This window comes from Parastagonospora nodorum, assembly GCF_000146915.1.
Source record: "Parastagonospora nodorum SN15 chromosome Unknown scaffold_1, whole genome shotgun sequence".
NCBI lineage: Eukaryota > Fungi > Ascomycota > Dothideomycetes > Pleosporales > Phaeosphaeriaceae > Parastagonospora > Parastagonospora nodorum.
Window position 1 is genome coordinate 104,617 of NW_001884549.1, and position 24,296 is coordinate 128,912.

The 24,296-nt window shown below is 52.5% G+C and overlaps 12 protein-coding genes across 12 annotated transcripts; 5 read left to right on the forward strand and 7 right to left on the reverse strand.

The window, feature by feature from the left end:
* Positions 1-450: 450 nt before the first annotated feature.
* SNOG_00033 (hypothetical protein) lies at positions 451-1,914 on the reverse strand (the record flags this gene model as incomplete). Its single annotated transcript, XM_001790679.1, has 2 exons — positions 451-1,117; positions 1,166-1,914. 2 exons carry the CDS (start codon positions 1,912-1,914, stop codon positions 451-453), a joined length of 1,416 nt encoding a protein of 471 aa, XP_001790731.1.
* Positions 1,915-3,425: 1,511 nt separating this feature from the next.
* On the forward strand, positions 3,426-3,759 carry SNOG_00034 (hypothetical protein; the record flags this gene model as incomplete). Its single annotated transcript, XM_001790680.1, has 2 exons — positions 3,426-3,481; positions 3,627-3,759. The coding sequence occupies 2 exons, from the start codon at positions 3,426-3,428 to the stop codon at positions 3,757-3,759; spliced, it is 189 nt and encodes a 62-aa protein (XP_001790732.1).
* A 954-nt stretch (positions 3,760-4,713) lies between these two features.
* Positions 4,714-6,060, reverse strand: SNOG_00035 (hypothetical protein; the record flags this gene model as incomplete). Its single annotated transcript, XM_001790681.1, has 2 exons — positions 4,714-5,322; positions 5,374-6,060. The coding sequence occupies 2 exons, from the start codon at positions 6,058-6,060 to the stop codon at positions 4,714-4,716; spliced, it is 1,296 nt and encodes a 431-aa protein (XP_001790733.1).
* Positions 6,061-6,719: 659 nt separating this feature from the next.
* Positions 6,720-7,062, reverse strand: SNOG_00036 (hypothetical protein; the record flags this gene model as incomplete). Its single annotated transcript, XM_001790682.1, has 2 exons — positions 6,720-6,813; positions 6,866-7,062. 2 exons carry the CDS (start codon positions 7,060-7,062, stop codon positions 6,720-6,722), a joined length of 291 nt encoding a protein of 96 aa, XP_001790734.1.
* A 410-nt stretch (positions 7,063-7,472) lies between these two features.
* Positions 7,473-9,370, reverse strand: SNOG_00037 (hypothetical protein; the record flags this gene model as incomplete). The annotated part of the gene is made up of 3 exons (XM_001790683.1): positions 7,473-7,577; positions 7,768-8,871; positions 8,921-9,370. 3 exons carry the CDS (start codon positions 9,368-9,370, stop codon positions 7,473-7,475), a joined length of 1,659 nt encoding a protein of 552 aa, XP_001790735.1.
* A 289-nt stretch (positions 9,371-9,659) lies between these two features.
* On the forward strand, positions 9,660-11,400 carry SNOG_00038 (hypothetical protein; the record flags this gene model as incomplete). The annotated part of the gene is made up of 2 exons (XM_001790684.1): positions 9,660-10,583; positions 10,632-11,400. 2 exons carry the CDS (start codon positions 9,660-9,662, stop codon positions 11,274-11,276), a joined length of 1,569 nt encoding a protein of 522 aa, XP_001790736.1. The 3' UTR covers positions 11,277-11,400.
* Positions 11,401-13,852: 2,452 nt separating this feature from the next.
* Positions 13,853-14,784, forward strand: SNOG_00039 (hypothetical protein; the record flags this gene model as incomplete). The annotated part of the gene is made up of 2 exons (XM_001790685.1): positions 13,853-13,878; positions 13,905-14,784. 2 exons carry the CDS (start codon positions 13,853-13,855, stop codon positions 14,782-14,784), a joined length of 906 nt encoding a protein of 301 aa, XP_001790737.1.
* A 1,060-nt stretch (positions 14,785-15,844) lies between these two features.
* Positions 15,845-16,825, forward strand: SNOG_00040 (hypothetical protein; the record flags this gene model as incomplete). Its single annotated transcript, XM_001790686.1, has 1 exon — positions 15,845-16,825. One exon carries the CDS (start codon positions 15,845-15,847, stop codon positions 16,823-16,825), a length of 981 nt encoding a protein of 326 aa, XP_001790738.1.
* Positions 16,826-17,635: 810 nt separating this feature from the next.
* SNOG_00042 (hypothetical protein) lies at positions 17,636-19,979 on the forward strand (the record flags this gene model as incomplete). Its single annotated transcript, XM_001790687.1, has 4 exons — positions 17,636-18,418; positions 19,021-19,407; positions 19,546-19,673; positions 19,760-19,979. The coding sequence occupies 4 exons, from the start codon at positions 17,636-17,638 to the stop codon at positions 19,977-19,979; spliced, it is 1,518 nt and encodes a 505-aa protein (XP_001790739.1).
* SNOG_00043 (hypothetical protein) lies at positions 19,475-19,958 on the reverse strand (the record flags this gene model as incomplete). Its single annotated transcript, XM_001790688.1, has 2 exons — positions 19,475-19,526; positions 19,606-19,958. 2 exons carry the CDS (start codon positions 19,956-19,958, stop codon positions 19,475-19,477), a joined length of 405 nt encoding a protein of 134 aa, XP_001790740.1.
* A 1,130-nt stretch (positions 19,980-21,109) lies between the features above and the next one.
* SNOG_00044 (hypothetical protein) lies at positions 21,110-22,057 on the reverse strand (the record flags this gene model as incomplete). The annotated part of the gene is made up of 1 exon (XM_001790689.1): positions 21,110-22,057. One exon carries the CDS (start codon positions 22,055-22,057, stop codon positions 21,110-21,112), a length of 948 nt encoding a protein of 315 aa, XP_001790741.1.
* Positions 22,058-22,646: 589 nt separating this feature from the next.
* Positions 22,647-23,589, reverse strand: SNOG_00045 (hypothetical protein; the record flags this gene model as incomplete). Its single annotated transcript, XM_001790690.1, has 3 exons — positions 22,647-22,867; positions 22,919-23,285; positions 23,428-23,589. 3 exons carry the CDS (start codon positions 23,587-23,589, stop codon positions 22,647-22,649), a joined length of 750 nt encoding a protein of 249 aa, XP_001790742.1.
* Between the last annotated feature and the right edge of the window lie 707 nt (positions 23,590-24,296).

The window sequence follows — 24,296 nt, forward strand, 5'->3', positions numbered from 1 at the left end:
TCATAATACACCGACTCAAAGACCGCCCTACCATTTTTCACCACCCTGGGCGTAGACACACTTTCCCTTTCTTCTTCTCGCACACCCTGTCCATTACATCCGGGAATGCAGCGTACTTAGTAGCTCTACCAATTATCGTTCCCCTTGTCAAACTCTTGGTAGCCTCCTCATCAAGTATTTCTCGCATCTAAAAGCTGGCAATTTCTCATGTCTATATCGGTATCGAGAACCATTTGGTAGTAGTCAAGAATTATCGTCAGCAGGTCATGGATGGTCTACTGTTCGAATAGGTCGTTCGCCAGTAGTCGCTGGACAAGCCATGATCGAGTATGACGTGCATGGACATACAAGCGCAGGGCGCACGTTTTGACACATGGCAATTCAGCATATAGAACATACTCTTGGAAAGAGATGGCATACGGTCCGACGAAACTTCACCGAATTACTACTCTACACTAGCCTCATCTTCGAGTTCCCACCCTTACTCCCCTCGCCCGTACAATTAACCTGCTTCTCAATCCCCTCAATACTGCCACACGCATAAAGATCCGTCCCATTCGGGCTCTTTACATCAATGTTCTCAATCGTAATATCCTTGCACACCGTCGGGCTCGAGCACACAAGATATCCAATCAGCGGCTGATACTTCTTGCTCGTGGTGCCACTGAAGTTCTTGATCGTGATGTCAGAAATCGTCAGCTTGGACGGGTACTGGTTGCAAAGAGTGATGTTCTTCTGGCCATAGCATTGCGTAATTTCGATAGCGTAGTCGACATTGGAGAGAGTCATCAAGTCGTATGTGATGTTGGACACGGCGCCGGAGCCACCGCCGCCTTGGAGGTCGCCGGAGAGAGCGGAGGCAGAGCCTGGCCAGACTTTGATGCGCGCGCCGTCAGAGGCGTTGGACATGGAGATGTTGTAGACGTAGATATTCTCGACGTAATCGACTTCGCCGACGTACTGGCCTAGACTGCCCACGCTGATGCCGTGGCTGCCGTTACACCAGAGGTTTTGCACGATGATGTTGGTGCTGTTGGGCTTGAAGGAGACACAGTCGTCGCCGTTGTCGATGTGGGAGTTTTGGATAACGATATTGTCTGAGCGATATGTGTCCCAGCTGTGGCATTGTCAATAAAACATCTTCATCGTTGTAAATCGTACTTACCCATCGGTGTTCTTAGCTGGGTTCTTGGACACACTTCCACCTGCCACATCGATGTTCGAGAACACGACGTCGGTCGAGTTCGCAACAAGCGTGTACCACTGCGGACTGTATCTGAACTTGAGGTCGGAGATGCTTCCGCCATGGAGATCAATGGCGCCGAATAGGATGGGTCGCAAGATGTAAATATCCTTCGCATACAAGTCATACCATACTTGACCGTTGCCATCAAGTGTTCCACCACCATAGACGTTGACATCATGGCCGCCAAGTTGGAAAAACGTAGTGGCGTTCTGGAATGTTTGATAAAATCCATTCTTTTGCCAGTAGTTGGTGTCATTGGTGAATTGGATAGTACCTTGGATATCTATCTCATAGTCAATTACAAATGTCAGGCAAAATTTCAGCTCTGATATCTTACCAAGATCGATATGATTCAGAAACCTCAGATCAAGTGCTGTACCGATTGTGAACTTCTGGTCCTTGGGAAAAACGACATGACCGCCATTGTTGCAATCCTTGATAGCCTTCAGGATATTCGCAGAATCGTCGGTTCCGTTTCCATGGGCCTGGATAATGCAAGTCTTCGTCCGATCAGGCGATGCAGGGAATGGTTTGCTGGGGTGATGCGGTCCGACTACATGGTTTGGTCGCTTTGAAGGAGTCACCTCCGTAGATCGTGTATCATGAACCGAGGCTACAATTGCCGTTGCTTGAAGCAGAGTGTACGCGAGAGCACTTGATAAACGCATGATGGGATTTGTTGAAGATCAAATGCGAGAAGCTTGCCGATGCGAAGAGGTTCAGTAAAATGACGGACGTGCAATGCTTATCCACTATAATGTATCTATACTAATGCAGGTCCAGCGATCTGGTCCGCGGCGCCATTATCCGTTGCGGCTTGGAGAAGGCGAGATTGAGTGCGGAGAAACGGCGGTGATTGTCCTCGAAGATCCCCGTCCTTCTTCCGTGCCACATGTGGCTAATGAGGCGCTAAACGACAAGTAGCCAAGCTTTCTACAGAAACTTTGACACTTGCGCAGCTTGACCACATCATTGGTGGAAGTTCGTCACGCCAGATGTTCCGTGCTGACTTCATCAACCGCGTCTTACATCTTCATCCCTCGGTCATTATGCGACGGCGTGATGACCGAAAGCGCTCTCATGTACACTGTCTGAGGTCTACCTTTCTCCAGATTTGTTCACTTGGAACCAAGTGAACAAATCTGGAGAGAAGGCAGTACCCAGGTGCATGATCGCCTAAGGCTTGCATAGGGACCGTACCACTACATTCAGCGAGTGTCGCGCATGCTGCGATACCAAGGTCGTGACACGGACAAGCTGGGCTTTCGCACCTGAGAATGTCTGAGTCGTCGTGCTTTCTTTGGTGCTCCTTAAGAGGACGAACTGCCTGAGAAACTTTTTTGACGACCGTTCATCGCTCTCGTTCTTTTGCGACATGTCTTGGGGTTGTCGAGTAAAGATTTAGACTGCAAGTCTGACGGCAACAACGCCTCGCGGATGTAATAGTCATTGCCTACACTGGATGTTGAGGCTTCTTTGCGTGACACGGACAGTCCTACATGCACACAAGGTGCAATGCGCAGTGAAACTGGACCAATGTGTTCGGGGCATCAGATCCTTCACTTCACCAAGAGCAGTCGGCAAGCCTTTTGACATGGGCTAGGCACGCCCCACGGCTAAAACCATACCGGCCCTAGCCTGAAGCCTTATCGTAACGTCTGCAAGCAAGGGCGCACTCCTGGACATGTATCTTGTGCGAGACAAATTGTTCACTCGCGACAAGGCATCTCTTTTCACAGCCTGGCCCAAAGAAGACGTTGCTCGCTCGCCAGTCGTCCGAGCCTCGCCTCGATCCGCGGGGAGACTTCAAGCAGACCTTGAAGCAGGGTCGTGCTTGAAGAGACGAAGTGGGCTCGATGCGTGAGCAAGTTCCAACATGCAGTGACCGTGTAACGGTTGACGCAAAGTGTAGACACGATGGTTGTGACGAGCGAGCTGATGCCGTCGGTAGGGCTGCCAAGCTGCTTGGGGTTGACACGGCATCGTGTGCAGTCGTCCCAAATAGTGTAGCCTCGCAGAGTTGAGCTACCATGCGTGGTTGCGTAAGGGTTTCGATAAGTGCCTTCATGAATGGTCATTCATCATCAATCCGGAAATAACCTCCGCTGGAAAGACGAAAGATGGTGTTGAAGTGCCTCGTCGCGGTGTCCAAAAGCGGCCTGGTGCCCTGTCAGATAACATGGGATGGCTGTACGTCAACGTGAGTACCGAAGCTAGTGAGAAGATCGCCCAGCGGTACGTTGCGCCTAGTGGAGCCAGACCGGGAAGCGGATGTGGCATTTTAACAGGCACCGAGAGGGTCTTTATGGTCAATAACGCCAACTTATTCCTTGGAGCGATATGTATGAGCACATGAAACTTTGTCACGAAATAGCTGCAGCATTGGATCTGAGGTTGGCGAGTCGACGTCCATTGACGTCGAAGGGCCGGTGAAGAAAATTCTCCAACACTCTTGTGGTGATGAAGTGCTCCCATGCTCTCTAGTTGTTCTCGTCAAGCTTCCCATGCGATGAGTATGGCTTCTTCCCTCGTTCGACATGCTGACAAAGACCGAACTTCTGGTTACATTAGTGCGCCAGTGTTGCGTAAGAATTTCGACGTTGACTTCATTCGTTCCAACCTTCTCTACGATTTAGCTCGTGAGATTACAACCAGTTAATTGGTGAGTGTGTAGTACGAATATGTACCACTGAGGACTGTAGAATAGCCTGGTTGCGCTGTGTGGCACTGACAAGACCGCGACAGGCGTGAGCATGTTTCATCGATTCCTGGTTCGACTTTAGGGATGCTCGCCATGTGGTGTTACGTCCCCCTTCAGATCAGAACAAGTTTGTAATGGCCTAAGGTAGCGCTTGCTGCCAGCCAGGAAGTTTCGGTGGGCTCAGGATATCATGTAAGCGAAGGAGCAGCATCAACCGATACCAGTTATAAACACCTCGAGCGGTGGACGAATGGCAAGCCTGCTCAACATGTAAGGGTGCATGAATTTTGGTACTGCACATGCACGTATGATGGTGAATCAATCGCTGAACCTGGCTTGACCACCCGGGCGCGTCGATACCCATCCTAAAGTGACTGCAATGCCATGGATCGATACATAACGACGATGAGAGCCTAAAGAATGAGTATAGCGGCTCGGAGGTAGGCGGTGGTGTTACAAGACACCAGAGGAAGAAGTGAGAAGTCAAGCATCAAGAAGGAGCGAGCTGCAAAGGTAAGAACGATATAGCATTCAAGTACCCAAAAGCTGTACCGTGACATCCATGCTAAAAATACAATCATACATTCTAGGAGACAGAAGGCGCAGCGCTATGAAAAAGTCATTCGTCGAACTTCGTCAGCATCATTACCCCCATACAAAGCCCATGCGCCAAGCAAGCACAAATCCAACGCCTAAGACCCACAAGAACATACACCCACCGGATGCCGTACCCCTGCCGTACCCACACTCGTCCACAACAGCTCCTTCAACCAGCATACCCCTGAAAGCCCATACCCATACCACCCTCCTCCCAGCTTGCACCAACATCAAATTCACTCCAGCCAGCAGCCACGCTATTCGGCGTCATCGGCTCATCAGCGCTCGGCGTCGGGCTGTCCGTGAACAACGGCTCGTTCGGGCTCTGCACGAGGACATACCCGCTATCGCTCACCATCATCGGCTGGCTTGGCGGGAACAGGTCGAGACCGTTGTTGTGCTTGTGAGTCTCGGGATTATAAGCGTACTCCATGTCGGAGCCGTAGTATGGCGACGGGGGATAGGCCTGAGTGTGAGCGTTGGCGTACCCGGGATGGAAAGCAGGCGGGACGGAGCGCGCGGCGTAGGGCTCGCTGCGGTACTGGTCCTGGATGCGCTTGGAGCGCAGCAGGTTCTTCGAGCGACGGGCTGCCTGGCCGCCTTTTGCACCGCTGGCTTGGCGTTGGGGTTGCGGGTGCTGACGGTTGCCGCGCTTGTTGGGCTGCTTGGAGCGGTAGCGGGTGGTGGATTTGACACCTTCACGAAGCGCTTCTTTGGTGAGGCGCCACATGAAACCCTTGCGGGACTCTTCACAGGGTTGTTCGACCTTCTCGAATGCCTGGATGAGTCAGTCGAGAGCTCAGTGACTGAGAAATATTAGATGACTTACCCCGTTCATGGAGAGATTGTGCCGGATGCTGTTCTGCCAGCCCTTGGTCTCGGATACAGTTGCTTTGTCGGTGTATTTGACGAACCATTCGTAGATATCGCGTAGTATCATAGTATGGCCATCAGCTTGGCGAAGTGCCTGGTATATGAGCTGTGCATACGGTTGCTCCTTGTCGACGATGGGCTCGTCTCCCCCGTCGAGATCATGAAGGTAGTTTGGTGATTCACTGCTGGGTGTGGAAGCTCGTGTCATATCTGAGTATGGGCTGTTGTATCCGGTGGGCTCCTCACGCCTCAAATGCGGTGCATAGTGGTGCTCGTAGTCCTCGCTCATCTGCATAAGATGTTCGTTCATTTCATAGTCCGACATTGCATCGCAGTTCTTTTGGGGCTCGATTTGATAGACTGCAGGAGGGTACGACTCCGACATGTTGATATCCTCGGGCAGACCATTGATGTTGAGGCCATGGTAAGAGCGTGGAAAATTCGCCCTTTGGTACTGGGATGCGCAGGGGATGTTGCAGTTGTCGTTGTATGACATGCCGTTCTGGGCGTACGTGAAAAGGTCTCCCTGGGCTATGCCAATTTGGTGAGGCAAGTGGTAGTTCGCGTTGCTCAAGCTGGCGTGGTCGGTAGAGAGGTCTGACTGTCCAGTCCAGTGCATTGCCATGGGTACCTCGACTTTCATGTCGTCTGGCAAAGCTGTTTGACCAGCGGATGAGATGGGTTCTGGCGTAGGGGCAGTATATGGCGAGATTCTGAGAGTTGACTTTGGTAAAATGGGAGACGGTGACTTCTCGGTATGGAGAGGATGCAGTGCACGAGATACACCCCCAGCTACCCGACCAGCTCCGATGCCGCCAGCAAGGTTCATAGCGGAAGGCATATAGGGCGATTGTGGACGTGCCATAGTTCCTGCGTGTTCGCTTTTGATAAGCTTGCGTGACAAGGTGACTTAGCGTATCAAAGTGGAGAGAGCTATTGAACGACAGCACTGCCTGTGCGATCAAAGGACTGGTGAGACTTAGATACGAAGGCCGATCTGAAGCGATACCAGAACAAGTGAAGCGAAATCAAGACATTTAGGGACGCCGTCCACGCCCGGTAACAGAGATTGGTGTGGATCTCACTCATTGTCACCATGCTTGTCAAAAGGGTGCCTGCGGCCATTGCATATGCAGCTTGAAGCGCGCCAAAGCATGGACCGGCAAACCGAAAGATCAAGAGAGATGTAAATGTCAAAAAGAGTGACGCGGGCCTGGTGGCACGGGCCCAAGCTGGCTGACATCTCATTGCTTCACGGGCCGGCGGGATGAAGACGCCTGACATGTTGTACTAACCGCAATCTCACTGGCTCAGTCTGTGACACAACGCAGTCATTCCGACTTTGTATCGAGGTGGTGCAATGAGAGCTGGAGACGGGACGCCGCATGCGCCTGGGCTATGCACAACAATAAGAGACGCGCATCATGGCTGGCGGAAGGCTACCGCACCTCCCGTGTTCCATGCATGCCTTCCAGAAGAACAGAAAGAGACTAATCGAGGCGGGCATATGCTTGTGAGCAGCTTTCCAGCTTTGTGTGATTGTAGCAAGGACAAAGCGCTTTAGAGAGACGTGCTGCATTGTGAGCAAGCACTTGCCAGAGACATAGTCGTCACGTGCAGGATCCACTGAGAACTGATTGGCCATGGCGGTGTGCGAATACCAGGATCCATTTCAAGGCTGTCCAAATGCAGTCTACCTGCAGAAGGAGGCGACAGGACAGCCATTAAGGCAGACCCCACAGTGGGATGTAACACAATCCGACCCTTAGACTATTATTCTCCGGTGAAGCTTCATGGCACAAAGCCTGCACGCTCCCGTTTCCTTTTGATTGGTCCCAACTCTGCAGGGCCGCAGTCACCGCCCAAATCATCGATACACCGCCAACACCACCAGGCCCGCGTACACAAAATGGTGGTGGTGTGCAAAAGCTGTTGGCCGATCAACCTGGTCGGTGAGTGTCCTAGGCTACCACTGCCGGCGTACAGCGATTATGCCTAGCGGCGGCGAAGCGAAAAGACGTCTTGGATACACGCAGTGCTTTGTTTGGAATGATACTACTGATGTGCAAGTCGCGCGAGATGTCCGCTTTTGACCCTGTCGTAGTCCACGCCATGTGCAGAATGTCCAGATGCGATGGTGTGAGCAAAAGGGCGCTGGGCCTGTTCGGGAGCAGCTATTTTCGATAGTAGATCTTGATCGGGTTAGCATAGCTTCTCCAATACATGCATTCATCATATACCTTCTTGAACTGGAAGTGAAGTTGTAAGATACCCTGCATCGCGTAAGCCAGGTGTTCGCCAAGCGTTGTCCTCTGCAATGGCTGGCGTGCGTGGGAGAGCCAGGACTTACCTTGTCGAAGCTGCTCTTGAAGCCGCGCTCCCTTTTGGCGCTGTAGTCCCATTCCTTGTCGATGATGCGGAAGGCGATGTCCTGGTAGGGTGGGCCGGCGATGAATCGGATGAGGCATGTGTCGTCTTCACCAGCTGGCGCGAAAGACTGTCCGCGCTTGCGACCGTTTTCGCGCTCAATCTTGTACGTGGGCGCTTTTGCTTTGTCGACGAGGTCTGGGTAGAAGATGTTGAATTTGTAGCCCTGCACAACCTTGGGCGGGGGATTATCGTGGTCGTAGTGCGTTTGATTGTACTTGTTCCATTCATAGCCCATCTGCACGCGGTTGAAGTAGCGAGGCTTTCTCGGCTTGTAGTCGCCCGCCCACTGCGGCCGCGCCGACGCGACTTCCTCTTCGGCTGTGAAGATCTCCTCGCCATCCTCGACGCCCCTCGCGACCTCCCTCTCATAAAGGGCCATGGTCGCTTGGGAATAGTCTTCCTTCTCGACGGGGGCAAATCTGGAAGCGCTTGTGGTGACGGCCTGGCTGGTCATGGGCTTGCTCTCGGTGTTGCTGCGATCGTGGGACATGTTCTGCAGGGGGACGTATCCCAGCTTCTGCACCCTGCGGCGCTCGTTGGCGAGATCGTCCAGAAAGGTTTTCTCCTCGATCTGTGCCATGCCCTTGTCCTCGGTACGGAGCTTCAGTAGTGGCTCCGGGTCGAGCGATGCATCGTAGGCGACTGTGGTGGGGCGCTCCTCTCTTGACCCATCTGCAGCCTTGAGCATGTCGTGTATCCTGCCCTGTACAGACGCCGCCGCTTCTGCCTGCTGCGTACGCAGGCCCTGGAGCCGCTCCTTGATGATCTCCTGGGAGACGCGCCGCAGCTTTGCCTTGGCCTTCCACACGCGCAGGCTGCGCAGCAACTGCTCCCAGTAGTCGTAGTCGATGGGCTCGTCCGAGTCCAGCTTGCGCTTGACCTGCGCCTCGAGCGTTTCCAGCTGCTCGTACGTCTTGGGCGAGAGCAGCTTGTCGATGTCTGCGGCGACCGAGCTGGTGCCGCGCCCTTCGGATGCCGACGCTTTCGACTTGCGGCGGAGGTCCTTGCATATGGACTTCAAGGCCTGTGAATGTCAGCGAAGTACACGGTAGTAAGGATCCATAGCGACGCACATTCCAGTAGTCTCGGTTGCTGCGGTTCGTCTCCAGTGTGAGGTAGTTTTCAATCTCCTTCTCCAAGCCCGAGAGCTCGTCGGCGTCGAGGCCCTCGAGCACGCCTTCGGGATCCACCACCTCCAGCTCGGCATCTTCGACCTCGTCGTCCAGGAGTTCCTTGGTCGGGTCGACGAAGCGCAGGATGACGGCCAGCCAGTCGATGGGTTTGGCGCGGCCGCCTTTTACGCGCAGCGCCGCCTTCTTTTTTGCCTGCGCCAGCACAAAGCGGTCCTCGTCTGCCACCCACGCCTCCTCGGCCGCGTTTGTCGTGTTGGCCGCCCGTTTCGCAGGTTTGTCGTGTGCTCGCGAGTCGGCCGATCGCTTCGCCGGCACTGTCGCAGAGGGCGCAGACCGCTGCGGCAGATTGCTGCGCTCGGTGCGCCACGGCGGCGGGTTGTGTGAAGCCATTCTGTGCGCGGGTCCTGAAGCTTGCTGGCTCCCCAGTTGCCAATCGCCCGTCCAGGCCCAGGCACCTCGAACGCGAAACTTTTGGAGCAGCCGACCGCACGAGTGACGTATGCATGCTAGCTCACGCTAGCTCCTTGGCGTGTCTGCCTTCACTCTATCGCGCCTGCTACGCGACATGGCAGGCTGACAATGCGCGCCATGCCCGCGACCACATCCACTAGGCTCGTCCTCACCACGAGACCAAGACCGCCCATGGATTTGGCTGTACTCCTCCTCCATCTCCGCCAGAATGTCCTGTTGGCGTGTCCTTGAGCTTTCCGAGCTGCCCGCCGGCCAAGTCGTTCCACAACTCCTGGTCAAACCAGAATTCGGACCAGACTCTTACTCGGTCCATCTCACGTGCCTCAGCAACATCTGGAGCGAGGAGCTGGACCTGGCGGGCATTGTGCAGCGCGCCGCCGAGGAACAATCGCCAATCGAAGTCAGCAAACGCGATACGGCGCAGCTTGCCATCCTGCTTGCCAATGTCAAAAAATCTCTAGACCATTCGGATGATACAATTTGCTGGATAACCCGGGCTGACAGCGACGGCATAACGCTGCATACCACCATCGCCCTTCCCAAACCCCTCGACTCTTTGACTTGGAAGTTCCATCTCAAGAAACAGGCCTCGTTCGTTCTAAAGAACGAACTCATCTTGCCATTGCTTCTCTCTTCGCACGTCCAACATGAGCGAGTCGATGGTCTCGTCTCAATCATCAAGGACAAAGACAGGGCAATCACTCGACTCGTCGATCAGTACGAGTCTAGCAATCTGGATCTTGCAGCCGCTTTCCCCATCATCAGCGGCTTGAAATCAGGCAGGAAGGTCGTCAAGCGCGAGCAAGCTGCGAGGCACATTCCCGCCCTACAGCTGTTCCGGGAAGATGCGTTCAAGCAAGAGACCGGGCAATTGGTCCACTTGCATGTCAGTACCCTTGGCTTGTTTCAAGAAGCCCTCTCCGACTGTAGACCTACCGTACCACCCCAGTTGAAGTCAAGTGACGTAGATGTGAGTTGGTGGATTGGCATCCCGGCACGTATCAGTGGCGTCAAGATTCCTGCAAAAGGCAGAAACAGGCAAACTGTTTCTAGCACAAAACCGATCAAGCCTGTTGCTGAGTCCAGTGGAGATGAAACCGAGGATGAATTTGAGACTCATTCCAATTTCAAGGTGCGTGAAGCCGTTCACTTTGTAAATCCGCGTCTCACGACCGTGCAGACCCGGAATCTCAAGGCCCCCATAACTTCAGACGATGCGACAGAGGACGACGAGGATCCTGATGCCCCTCTGAGGAGCCAGAGCCAGAAGTCAAGTCAGAATGCTAGACGGCCACCACCATCTCGCATCAAATCGCCCACGCCGGAAGCGTCCTCTCCCCCAAAAAGTGCTACTCCGCCAGAGCCAAAGCCAAAGGCAAAGGGCTTCCGTATCGGCGGAAAGACCAAAGAGATCGTAACGCAGCCGCAGGATCACCTGGATAACTTGCCGGATGGAGATGCCTTGCCACTGAAGGAGTCAGGTTCTTCCCAGACGATTGCTGATGTTGACTTGACCCCGAAAAAAGGAAAAAGGACATTCAAGATCGGTGGAAAAGGGAAGGGGAAGGGTGACGTGGGCGGTAGCTCGCAGGTCCAAGACACAGCTCCACCGATGGTTGACCGAACCAGAGCAACGCGATCACCCAGTACGCCTCCTCCTTCGTCACCACCAGTGTCTCGGTTCGGTAGAATAATATCCCCCGTGATAGAGGAACGTGAGGAGACAGCAGAAGAAAAGGCCGAAAGGAGACGAGCCGAGCTCAAGCGCAAGACTGAAGAAGCGGCTAAGAAGCAGGCCCAGAGCAAGAAGAAGAGACGATTCTAGACGACATTGCGGAGACATTATACCCTTTTGATAATTTTCTTGCTTTGAATAATTCAACGTTCCAGTGTAAATGTACTGTTCCGGGTTTCTTCGTGTAATCAAGGCAATCTCAGATTAGACGCAATGGGAGAGATGCATGAGTAAGTGAATGAGGCATTCTGTCACTGTGGGTTTGGGAGCTGCGTTGCTCTGTTTGCACTTTGCAGATATTTTCTTTTCCAATGTTGCCTCCATCCACCTTCACCTGGTGGACCCTGGTTACTGCTTCCTTGCCCGTTTGTTATCGCGAACAACAACACACTTGCCCTTAACGTTGGGCCTCCCTCCCTCATAGATCCTCAACTTGGATGTGCACAACACGCTTTCCTTAATCATGTGCCAATATCATTGTAAATCGCACTCCCCCGTTGCTAGTCTTCGACTAACACAACACAGACGTCTACTTTGACAAGTGTCAGCACGTTTCCTTTTACAAAGTATCCTATTGCAACAAGGCGAAAGAGTTTGGCCTGCCCCGACCGTACGTACAAGCAGCTTTTCGTGTCATCACGCCGCAGCTAATCCGAGTAGACACGGTCATTCGCCGAACGCAAACGGTGCTAGCGACACACCGGGCGACGACTTCAGTCCCGCATCCTCTCATCCACCGGCATCATTCGCAGACAACAGCAGCTCTTCGCATTCGCATAATCAGCACAACAGCCACAACATGTCTACTCTCACCCGTTCAGGAGCCGGAGCAACCTTTGCTTGCAACACCACTTCGACTAAGGGCGGCAACCACATGCCTCAGCATGCCGCTTTGATTCCCCGTTCAGCACTTCAGGAAGGACGCGATCTCAACTTGGATGACAGCGCCGCTCTTTCCAGCTCGCTTTTGAATACACAGCGTGGGGACTTGAACTTGCCTTTGGATCATGAGTCTTCTTTGTCTCTGGCTGCTGGTCACAATGGTAGAGCCCCCGGCCTGATTCATCAACATGAAGTCACCTCTGACGAATTTGAAGGGTCTCAAATCGATCATACACGCGCGTCCAGCATGTCTACCCTGTACAGCTATGCGTCTGACGCCGACACAGTCCGAGGACCTTCCAGCTCCCGCAAACCCATCCCTTCGCAGTGGGTCCCTGCTAAAAATGCGCCGACTCTCGCGACGGCCCAGCGCGCAAAGGAGCGCGGGCACAAGCCAGAGTCAGTGAGCGGCTCCCCGACCAAGGCAAACAATCTCCGCGGGACTCGCAGCATGGCCGATTTTGGAAGATCACATGCTGCAGAGGGATCGTCGTTCTTGACAAAGACCTCCCATATCCCGCTCGAGAGCAATCTCACCTCGCCTACCGCCGGGAAAAGTCCTACCAAGTACACACGTGGTTCTTCAAAGCCTGCATGGAACAGCCCAACCAGCTCGCCGCTACGTGAGAGCCCTCGACAACAGCCCCATCTCATTATGCGAACATCACCAGTCAAGACAGAACTTCTGTCTGCTGAGCCGACATCGTATGGTCACCGACGAGGGGTTAGCAGTGTGACAACCTCTACGACAGGAGAATCCATCTACCACTCAGCTGAGAGTTCTCCGGGTAAGGGATACTGCCGACTTGACGTCTTAGCTTCAAGTCAACTGCAGAACTCCCTGATGAGCATGAACATACTCCTGCTGTTCAACTGCATACTGACATTGAGAATGTACAGAAGTTCCAGATTCGTGCACACCTCTGTCAAAGCGGCAACTGTTGGTAGAGCGAGTAAGCCCAGTCTCAGGATCGACATACCCCTTGTAGACGCGCGCACCAATGCTGGCGACAGATCCTCGGCGTCGTATGCTTCTGCCACGAACCATTCTGCAACAAGCAATAGTCCTCGGAGCCCTGTTTCCGCTTCGTCAAACTCCCGCATCCCACGAGTCGCTGCCATAGGAAATGCATCATCTGCTCGTGGTCCGACTCGCAGCTCGACTTTGAAGCGAGCGCAGTCCACGAAGTCACTGACATCCCTTAAGACCAAGCTCCAGGTGCAGGGCCACGATTCTCAACGACAATTCAAGACGCTTAAGACTGATTCCCCACGCCATGTTCGGACTGTCGATAGTTCCGGTATTACTCCCATCCTGCCGGACTGCCCTGCACCCCCTTGCATGCTTTCTGAGCAACTTGCATCGTACGCAGCGGAAACTGACTCTTCACCAGCACAGGAAGGGTATACCACGATCGAGCAGGTCGAATCGATGCTGCGCAAATCTAATCTAGATGAACAGCGTGATCTAGAACGTACGAGTGGCTATGAACACATTGAGAGTTCTCGAGCATCAAGCATCAGCACTGTCAAAGCATCAACTGCTGTCACAGATCATTTGGCGATAGATCCTGCAATCATCTACAGCAAGAGGTCTACCACTCTTGGTACGAATCTCGGGCATCCTTTTCATGTCCCAGATATCATCGTCATGATGGCTCACAATCTTGAATTAGGATCTCTTAGGCGGAACGAGGACCAGCACCGTACCAGATCGGCGTCGTCTGCCTCTAGATTGGGCAGTGCTCGAGACGCGGCGTCCGGCCGGGGTAGAACCGAGCAGTATGTCCCTGTCACCCGTCGTCAAGCAGTGAGCGAGCATTCACTAGATTCTAGTCTCGCTTCCGAGCTACGCGCCACAGCTACGGAGTTCGTTCCTTACCCAGCAAACTCCTCGAGCGCTCCAGAGAAACCCGGTCCGGAGAAAGTCGACATCTCTCAGCTCGACCCCACGACCGACCTCCTTGGGCCTGTCAAGTACGAGCTGGATCCATATGGTATTCCGTGGTTCTATTACATGTACCAGGTGCAATTCGCTTTCGATCAAGGGTACCAGAAGGGCCGCTCTAGATCTCCGAAGAAGACTCGGCAGAAGAAACAGTACTCTTCCAGCGCATCTACTGCAGATCTTCGTATCCAGAAAGCCCCCACGATGGCGCCGGCTCTGGATAGCTACCAGGAGCAGCAACGCATTTCCATCATGCCACCTCCAGTCTCCACTGTTCCTCTAGCCGAACAGCGCGCTCAGCAGCAGCTCAGCACCGACACCGAAGCCATCGAGAACGACGGAACGACCCCATATTCCCCCTTCGCCGCCCAAAAGGCGATAATCGACCGCCACTTCCCGTACCGCAACGCCACCGTCACCGACCGCCCCGTCCCCGGCATCGATCTCACCACAATCCGTAACGTCGGCCTGCCCCACGGTTCCCGACCCATGCATCAAAACACGATGCCTGTCCGCGGTAACAACTACTCAAACGCTCGCCGTAACTACCGCAGCGACAACGGGCTGTACACATACCGCGGCCGCGGCGCAGCGGGCTTGCGCATGGCAGATACTGTTCCGTTTCCCGCGCCGGTTGCTCCCCAAGGTCGTCCAGCGGGCTCGAACGCGCCGGGTGAGGGATGCGGCTTGGTCGATATCATCTATGGAGCTGAGCGGATTGGTGGCGAGGCGTGTCAGGATTGCGAGCGGGATCATCCTCTTGATTAGATTGGGGTTGGGTGTTCGACTCGCAACGTATAGTCGTTGGATTGAGATGAATTGGGAATGAACGAAGGATGAGAGTATTGGTATCATGATCACGGTCATACACGTTTATGGGAGTTTGCATATACGGGGCATGCAGTAAAGTTGGATTTGGAGGTTGGATGGGGCTATTCGGTTAGGGAATAGGCTTTTTACGACGCTGAAGTATGAATTGATGATTACATGATACCGTTTTTTGTTGTTTCGATTTGGGTGAGAGGGTGTGATCAATTGAATTTGAAATATTTCCTCGGGGTTAAATGTTGAAGGTTTCAGTAAGCATGAGTCGAAAAGGGGAATAAGATTTTCAGGTCATACAGCCAATGATTATAGTCTCCAACCTACAGTCAAATAGCTGATGTAATTCAACGGCTCCCTGTCAACGTCCTTTGGTTTAATGTTATGTGGGTTATTCGACCGTGCAAGACATAATTGGAGCCGTTATGGTTCAGGAAAAGAACGCCTGCGATGACATGTAGTGTCACCTCCTGGAATGTTGAGGGAGCCTGTTCCGTAACACTTGTTCTTGGTGGTGAGAGAAGTGCATTGCCACAAAGACAGCGCTCAATATCTACTTTGTCTCATCCGTGTATTCCTCGCTACTAACTTGAGCAAGGCCGTCGCGGTTGTCAATCGCTGATGGCTTTGTGCAGACTCGCAGAATAGTTTCAATAACATTACGGTACCGTGACAGGAGTTTTGCTCGCCGAGATTAGCTACTTCCGTCACCCCTCATGTCTTGTTTCGACAGATGTAGTGAAACAATTGAATAAAACGGAACCCAAGGTGTTGACACATGTAACCGGCGCACCTTCTGGAAAAGATGATTGTGATACACTAGAGCATTGTGCACGGATAGGATTGAGTCGGACACTGTGATTTCGGCATCGTAATGTTTAGTCTCACAATGTCTTGGTCGTGTAATCATAAGTAGTTGTTTCCCAGGTCAACTCCTGATCCACACAACAACACCAAGCCTCTGATATCACACTCAGATCGCAATTACCTGAACTCCACACTCACAATGCATTACTTGATGGATGATTTCGCTTCCACCACCAGCACCACCACAGTACAGGCGCGTCGCTCGCGACCGCGTCCGCTCACAGTCGTAGTTCCTGGCAGACTACGACTACCAGTAGCGCCTCCATCGCCACTCTTCGGTGGAGCTAATGAGCACATTAGTGCAGAGCCATTCCCTGAATTTGTTGACCCATGCCCCCCAGTCAAAGCTGAGCCGCTACATTGCATCTTGCATTGCGAGGACAACGTATGCAAGCGAATGGTCGCAGGTGACATACCAATGCCATCGTGTCGATGCGGTGACGATGTAGATCAATTTTCGCCCCGTGTCAACACGCCCATGATCAAAGGTCCCGCAATCTCCCTCGGAGATACGATCTTCGAGACAATCCTGGAGTCCGCGTCCTACATGGAAGCTGGCCAGGCTATGGAGATCCAGCGAGATGATGTACGTGTTTTGCTTGAGCAATTCGAATCAATTGTGATGCGCCGTGCGCTTGCCAACGAAGAGTTCATGGCAATCGTTCGGGGCCACGCAACCTATAGACCCGAGGCCGTAGCACACGATCGGGTTGTACACTATCTCTTCGAGCTCTTGTCGATGTACTTCGAGCGCACGATGCGAGACGTAGACAGTCGCAAGGTCACCGCAGACAATCTTTGTGCCGAACTCAAGGTTTATCTGTACACCGGCTTGGCAGACTGGATGTTCAGGTACTCCAATCGTTTCGAATTTGACGAGATTATGAAGGAATTTCATGATGATGGACGTATACTCCTTGAAATAGCCAACTTCGGTATGACTGGTGCAGTTTCAAAGCTCTGGACTGAGTGTCTCGACGATGTTGTACGACTCTTCGTCTGGCGTCATGTACAAACTGCCAAGGCCAAGGCCAGCTTCAAAATCTGTATTGCCGGCATAAGTGTATTGGGTGTATACTCGATCACTGCAGGTATTGCCGGTTTATTGGGGTTCTGGTAAGGGCCTAACTGGCTAGAGTGTTATACTCTAGCTCTTGAGGGGATGCGCATTCCCTCGTCATGTCTCAATGTACCGTTCCGCGTTTAGGTACTTCTAAATTTTGTTGACATGAGGTTGATGGCAGGGGTCAGAGATCAGTGGTCTGAACTTATAGATGTGTGACTGTTTTCATGAATACAAGGTATCACAAAAGGTCGTTAGCCATATGATAACGTGAAGTCCAAACTTGCAGCGAGCGAGTGAACATGCATTCGCCCCATCAGGTATTCAGTGTCTATTCAGCGCGCACAATGCTCTGACCTGCGATTTGGTAGTTGAAGATGAGAGCCAAACATATTTACCGGCAGCCTAAGCAATGATTTGAGTGATGTTCCACCTCTGAATGTTTCCGAACGACATCATGGAAGCGGTCGGCAAGTCTTACCCCACACAATCCCGTTCCCCCTCGGCCCGACCAATCCGCCGCTCCGTGCTACAAAACTTCGCGCATCGCCGCCCTCTCTTCTGTTTTTCCAAAGTTGATCACCCACAGAATTTGACGTCAGGTTTTATACAACATAAATTTGAGGTTGACACTATTGTCGGGGAGAAAGAAACCAAATCGTGGCCCCCAAGAACTTCTGCTCCTTACGCATGAGCAGTTCGTCCCGTAGGCACGAGACATTCCATTACCTCGATCGAACGTAAACGTGACGACAAACCCGTCAGCGCGATGGATGCATAAGTGTCTTTGAAGCGACTCGTGTGCTCGCTTGAGAAGGTGATTGCGACTGAAAAGAAGTGCTGGTGTTGTTCATATTTGCAGGCATAATGGGCCGCCACAAGACCAAAGACATCGACTGGCTCGTGAAGCGCATGAACACGCTGCACGTCGCCGACGACGATGCATCTAGCAGCGGCGACCCAACTCAGTCGTTTCGCTTCTTTGCCCTCCCAGCAGAGTTGCGTATACGCGTGTACGAGCTCCTCCTTGTCTTCCCGAAGACGCTCGATCTCGACCCCACGAACACGCGCACCATAGCGCCGCACCTACGACTCTTCACCGTCTCGCAACAAATGCACAATGAAGCTTCGCGAGTCTTCTATGCGCGCAACACATTCCGAGTGTTTCCGATACATGGCCGCTATATCAACAAGAAACATCCGCTGTTAGCGTGGCTCCCACGGAAGTATCGCATACACATCACGAGATTGGAACTGCGTGTGGGACCTGGTTTCACGTCACCACCCAAGCATTGGGTGGTAGACAGCCGCTTAGGTCTGGCAGCCACCACGCGCGTATACAAGCTTCGGATCTTTGTAGAAATCGATCCGTCGTCGCATCCGTCGTTTGGCGAGTTGCTCGTGGGCCGGACTCATTACACTGAGTACTGCGTGGGCTTGGTGAGAGCTTTGCTTGCGCAGATACCGAGTGTGAGTGAGATTGAGTTTGATGCCTATCCTGGTGTCAACAAGTCGAGTCCGCTGCTGATGGGCTTGATGGACGAGGCGAAGCTGAACCAGAAGAGAATCACCTGGGGTGATGAGCGGGGATGGGACACGATTATCGATGGCGACTTGGCCGGCGTGCTGCAAAAGCTTGGGATTGAAGCGCTATGATGACTTTTTATGATAATTGTACATAGGTTATATCAACAACGAACCACATATGAAAAGAAATGCGTAAGGACGTGACAAGGTGCAACAGCTCCACTCACTAATAGTACAACGCGCAGCTTGACTAACACCCACACTCATCAACCCACACTGCCCGGCAATCCGTACAAGTCGCATTCGTACCTCGGCCCAGACACGCTGCACGCCAACCATCAAAGCATTCTTGATGCACACTTCGTCCACATCCACTCTTGCACCAAGACAGGGCTGGATACTGTTCCTCATCCCTATCTGGACGTAGATCCTCGCGGCAAATCGAGCACGCCTCTTGGACGACGTCCCTCTTCTGTACATGAGCCACCGTACATGATTCACACTCGCACTCTTCGTCCCATGACTCTCGACAGACCATGCATGTGAGTGTTCGGTCCGCACATTGAGCGCGCCAGTCCTCGAAGCAGGAGGCGTGAACGGACCGACCGCAGCTTGAGCGACACCAGACGACTTCCCCAGGGGCGCATGAAGACAAGGGAGTGTCGTCGTAGCAGATGGGGCATTCTTCGTCGATAGGAAGACGACGAACGTGAGTACGTTCGCAGTGTCTGCCTGGCGTGGATGATGATCGTGTCGGAGGTGCGGACGTTGAAAGTGCTGTAGACCTTGCAACTGATGTTGACGGTGGCGTTGATGGCTCACTGGATGCTGCAGCTGGCAACCTAACGGGTGTCGGAGCTCTCGATGTTGTCGGTGGCGTTGATGGCTCACTGGTTATATCGGATGCTGCAGCTGGCAATCTAACGGATGTCGGGACTCTCGATGTTGGCCGTGGCGTTGATGGTTCGCTGGTTGTATCGGACGCTGCAGCTGGCAACCTAATGGGTGTCGGGGCTCTTGCTGTTGACCTTGCGGGTAGGGTGTTCGATGCATCTTCCATGGCCCGCCTAGAGATTTGGATCGTGGACATGCTGGATACTGAAGAGCGCGATGTAGATACAGTGCCGGCCCTCGTCTGGGCTTCATAAAGCACCGATTCCTGTCGCATTCTCCTCCGTCCTATGTCTTCCAATCTGGACGCATGTTCTCGAAGTGCTCGGAGCTCAGCGTCCTCTAGCGGCGAGATGTAGGACGAGGTTGAGGATGAGGTTGAAGTCGAGCGCCTCGACGTTGTGCCTGGTGAAACACACACTCGTGGATACGACGAAGCGGCTGACCGTTGGTATCGGACTGGAGCTGGTGCTACCGGCGTTGGAGGGTAGGCTTCGAGCATCATTGCGCTCCACTTGCGCACCATATCATCGGCCTGGCTTCTATGATAGGCAACACACAGCCCGTAACTAGCTATCTCCCTCAGCCGTGGCTCCAGGAAGTCAGGATCGGGCTCCTGTTCCGCGAGCTCGATGAGCAGTCTCTGGAACCTCTGGACGTTGGCTTTTGCAATGATATTCCTGCATTTCCGGCGTTGAGAAGGGGCATAGCCAATGCAGCGCCGATCGTTGCAGAGCTGCAAGACTTCTGTGGGATCCCATCCATGCGACATGATGTTCAGGTCGTGATGTAGAGACAGGATCACTCTGAAAGGCTACTCAATAAATACAGTACGTGTTTGCTAGATTCCATAGGGTCAAGGACGCCACTGTCGCTTTATGTTTGCTCCATAGGCCGCCTTCTTCACCCGTTCCCTCTTTAGCATGGGTTGTCTTAGCCACATGAGACTCTATGCGCTGGGGTTGAGAGGGGTACAGCGGAGCGTGCCCAGAAACTCACTAAACTTGCATATCGCTCAAGCCTGTCGTGGCTGATGTATGCCACACTCATTGGAATGACTGTTTATTCGTTGCATTCTCTGCAGTCTCATGCTAGCTTGCCTGAAGTCATGCCATGAGCATGGCGCAGCGCATCTTGGCCCGTGCATGTTCCTTGTGTTCGTGACAACGCCGAGGAGCTTGCATGCGGCACAGTTACGCGCTCCCGGTCAGCCATACAGCTTTGATCCTTCTGACGTCGCAAAAACTGTATCGAAGCTCATCTCCAGAAGATATTACTGGGCCAGCTGCGGACGATTAGACGTTTCTGTCGAGCTGGTGCAGAAGGTTGCATGCTTGCACTATATATAGCCTGGGGCATTTACGTGATTTCTCCTTCATTTCGAAACGAGAATGAAAACACTTACTTGTGGCATTGCAGATGCGTATAATCCATTGGTTTGCGCTTTGACTTCTCCTCCCGATCAGATGGGTGTGGGGCTCAGCAAAGCTCCAGGGGCTCAGCTGTGTGTTTCCAGGCAACCCGCTCGAATCGCTTTCAATTCATGTGGGCTCTGCCACATTTGAATATGAGACATTCTGCACGCCAGATAACGCTGTCTCAATGCAACCGTTGCAAACTTCTCAATCTACATTTCAAGGTCCATGGATGTCGACTAACGGAATCGATCTTCGACTTTGATGGAAAGATTGATACCATAAGTTGAGGATGCATGGTGTTAGATGTCATGGTTCTGCAGCCTTTTTGGGAACAAAAACTCCCGGTGCAGCGATAGTTGAACTGACACAGGACCGCGGAGCATTCAAAGCATCGTTTCAATCGTGTTCAACCCGCTGTCTTTCATATCTGATCTTTCTGCTCCAGAGCGAAGCACTATTTGCTCGTCGCATCATAACGACGAACACAACTCGGCCAACGTGTTGCTCAGCTCTCTTTGGGTGCGTTTCGACTCCCTTGCCAAATCGTTCCCTCTTTCTCCTCTTCCTCTCTCTTTTGCCTTTCCAACTTTTCTCGGGCTTCTTGCCTCTCCTTTTCTAATTTCTTCTTAGCCTCTTCGCCATACTTTTTCTCCCATTCCTTGTCTCTCTCCTTGGTCGGCGCACTAAACTGCGTGCTTAGCCCACCGCGACTCTTAACTTGCATCTTCTTTTCCGCAGCCTCGTTCTGCTTGAGTTGCTCCTCAGCACTTTGAATGCGTCTGGTCAATGTGATCTCGAACCTGTCGCGATCTTTGTGGCGACCTGCCAGTCCGTTGTCGTCCTTGTCGAAGTACACGGCCCAGCGCAAGCCTTCTTTGCCCCATGGAGTAGTAGAGTCTTCATCTGCGCCATCCCATTCGTCGATTGCAATGAATCCTTCCCATCCATCAAAGTTGAGCCGTGTCTCATCTTCAGTCCAGTCCCAGACGCCTACATGATGTTCCATGCTTCCAGTGCGGTTGTTATATTTCAGCTCGAATGTATCTTTGTCGCAATAAAGCCAGTTCAACATTGGTGGATCGTCACTAATAGTGGTGACTAAGCCTCGTTCTGGCGGAAATCTACTCTCGTCCGGATACTGAATGTAGAAGCCAGCGAACGGATGCAGGGGCGGTTCAGTGCCTTCGACCGGCGGAACTGGCTTGTTGTCTTCATCGCGGGGCACCACCCAAACTTTGTCGTGTCGCACAACGAGAATCGCATTATTCAGCTCTTCGTCCGCAATTTCGTCGTCTGTGTCGCATGAGACCAAGCAATTGAACTTCCACATGCGCGACTCGTTCGCGGCCTCTTCATTCTGTTTCTTCTGATGTTCAACACCTTGCGCAACACCTGTGACGACCGGAATCGCGATCACGCAGCCACCCAGAAATATTCCCAGTGGAAGAGCCATGGTGAAGCGATTCTGGAGGTATGAGGAGATTTCATCTGAAGTCAGACTGGCAACACAGCGGATGTCGCTTGGACATGGTTGAGATGAAACGCGGCTGATGTGCGGTCGTGCTACGTCATCGGCAAATCCTGTCGCGTCCACGCGTGTTCATCGTTGCACGGTCACCATGCATCATGATCTCTTACTTCAGAGGTGAACTAGCGAACTGCGAAAAAGAACGTAGACACAGGAATAGCAGACTATGAAATAGAAACCGCCGCGATACAAGGAATCAGTACTATCTCGAAGCCCACGAGGAAACAGAAAAAAACAAACTCTTGAACGCGTGCACAACTCGAATCCCAACATCGCAATGGTTTTGCAGGATCTAAGTCCGTGACCAGCATTCCACAATCATCCATCCAGCTAGGAACGTGTCTAGCGACTTCCCAAGGCACAGAAAGCATATGCACGCTTAGTTCTGTTTGTGCGATGCGCGATACTCCGACCACTGGCTGTACATCCGAATCTCCTGTCCAAGGGTAAAATGTGTATAACAAGCACTACATCTTGATCAGCTTCTCCTCCACAAGAGGACGGTGAATTCAACTCACTCGGCGGAGTAGTCCATGTAGTTTTCGACGGGATCAAGGCCGCTACCCGGACAACTATCTCTTTTGCGAGCACATCCAAAGCTATACATGACGGTACGATCATCTTCTGGTGGTGTGTCATCAACACCATCTCCATCCTGGACGTGGAAGGCATCAATGCTGGGCGTATCGACACCAAATCCTTTACCTTCACGGCCGCCTTCGAAAGTATGGAGCACTTGTTCGCATAGTCAGAGATTTGAAATTCTTGCACACCAAGTATACTCACATCCAAACCAGTGTCCAACCTCGTGTACCAGCGTCATTCCCATATTCATGTCTGAATTGCTTCCGGGCACCGAGTCCGATCGCAGAATAATACCTTTATCCGCTACATTTGTATTCGAAGCGATCCAGTAAGAAGGAAATGTACTGTATCCCCAAACCACCTCGTTTGGCGGCACGGTCCGCCCTTCAATGCATCCTAGTCTGGGAAAGAAGTAGACGTTCAGGTCTGCATACGTCCCCTTGCGAAAGTACTTGTTCGATACGAACTGAAGGCAATTGGTCGACCAAGAGGGCTGGACAATCAAGTCGGCTCCTTTGAGATTGCAGTTGATTTTGTGGGGGTTGTATGCGTTGCTCAGGACCTCGAGCTGGCAATGGAGTTACTCAACAGATATATGACCTCCTTCCAGGGTTTCGTTCTCGCCGATGATGTGGAAATATCTGAAGACGCACCGAGGTCAGCTAAGAGGCGCAAGCGGTCTAACGGAGGACCTATGCGTACACATTGACTTCGATACCCGCGCGGTTCTCCAAAGAACGACCACTGCTTCGAGTTTCGATATCACGAGCAACACGTCGTTGCTCATCTGATGGTTTGGCTGTGCCACACAGTCCCATAGCAGCGGCACTGGAGACCGCAAGGAGGCCAAGAAAGCAGGTGTTGAAACGCATCGCTATGGTCGGGGTTATGAGAAGAAGAATTTGACGCCTGACTGAAACTTAGATAAGGATGTGCCTTTGGGATGATATTCTCTGGGGTCGGATGTGTTGTGAGTGATTGGGGGTGCCACATCACCAGATGCAGAAAGTCGAGAGGGCGGAATCGCACTCCAGCTCCTTCTGTCACCGCTTCCACTGCTGAATGAGGAATTAGCCGTGGGGGCGGGTGGAATATGCCGAAGTCAACAAAATTAGTAGGCTCGGAGAATGCGTTGGCGATACCTTCCGCGCTGTTTCAAGAGCCCAAGTTCCAAACATTCGAACTCAAGGGGTCATTGGTGCTGACATACTTAGGATCGCAGTGCCAGCGATGGTATTGCTTGCTCTACTTGTTCACAGCGACGCTAGAGCCAGCCACTACGAGGTCTCTCACGATTCAGCGGTCAAATCAGCCGTTGATTACTACTGCTTTACGCCTGGAGGGGTCTTAGAGATAGCGGCATTACTATACTTGAATAACATTCTCTAGTATTAGCTTTTGGGGGTTCATTATTCAGCTTTGCTACTTATTCGAGATAATGATTTAAGTAGAAAAGGCTATTGAACGGTAGGTAAGAGTGCTAAAAGGGGAGGAGAATATACACTAGCAAAGATATTATAGCAGCCAGCATGTACACGTTTCGCCTCCTTGAAGTCGCACTCACATCTTTACTTTTGAC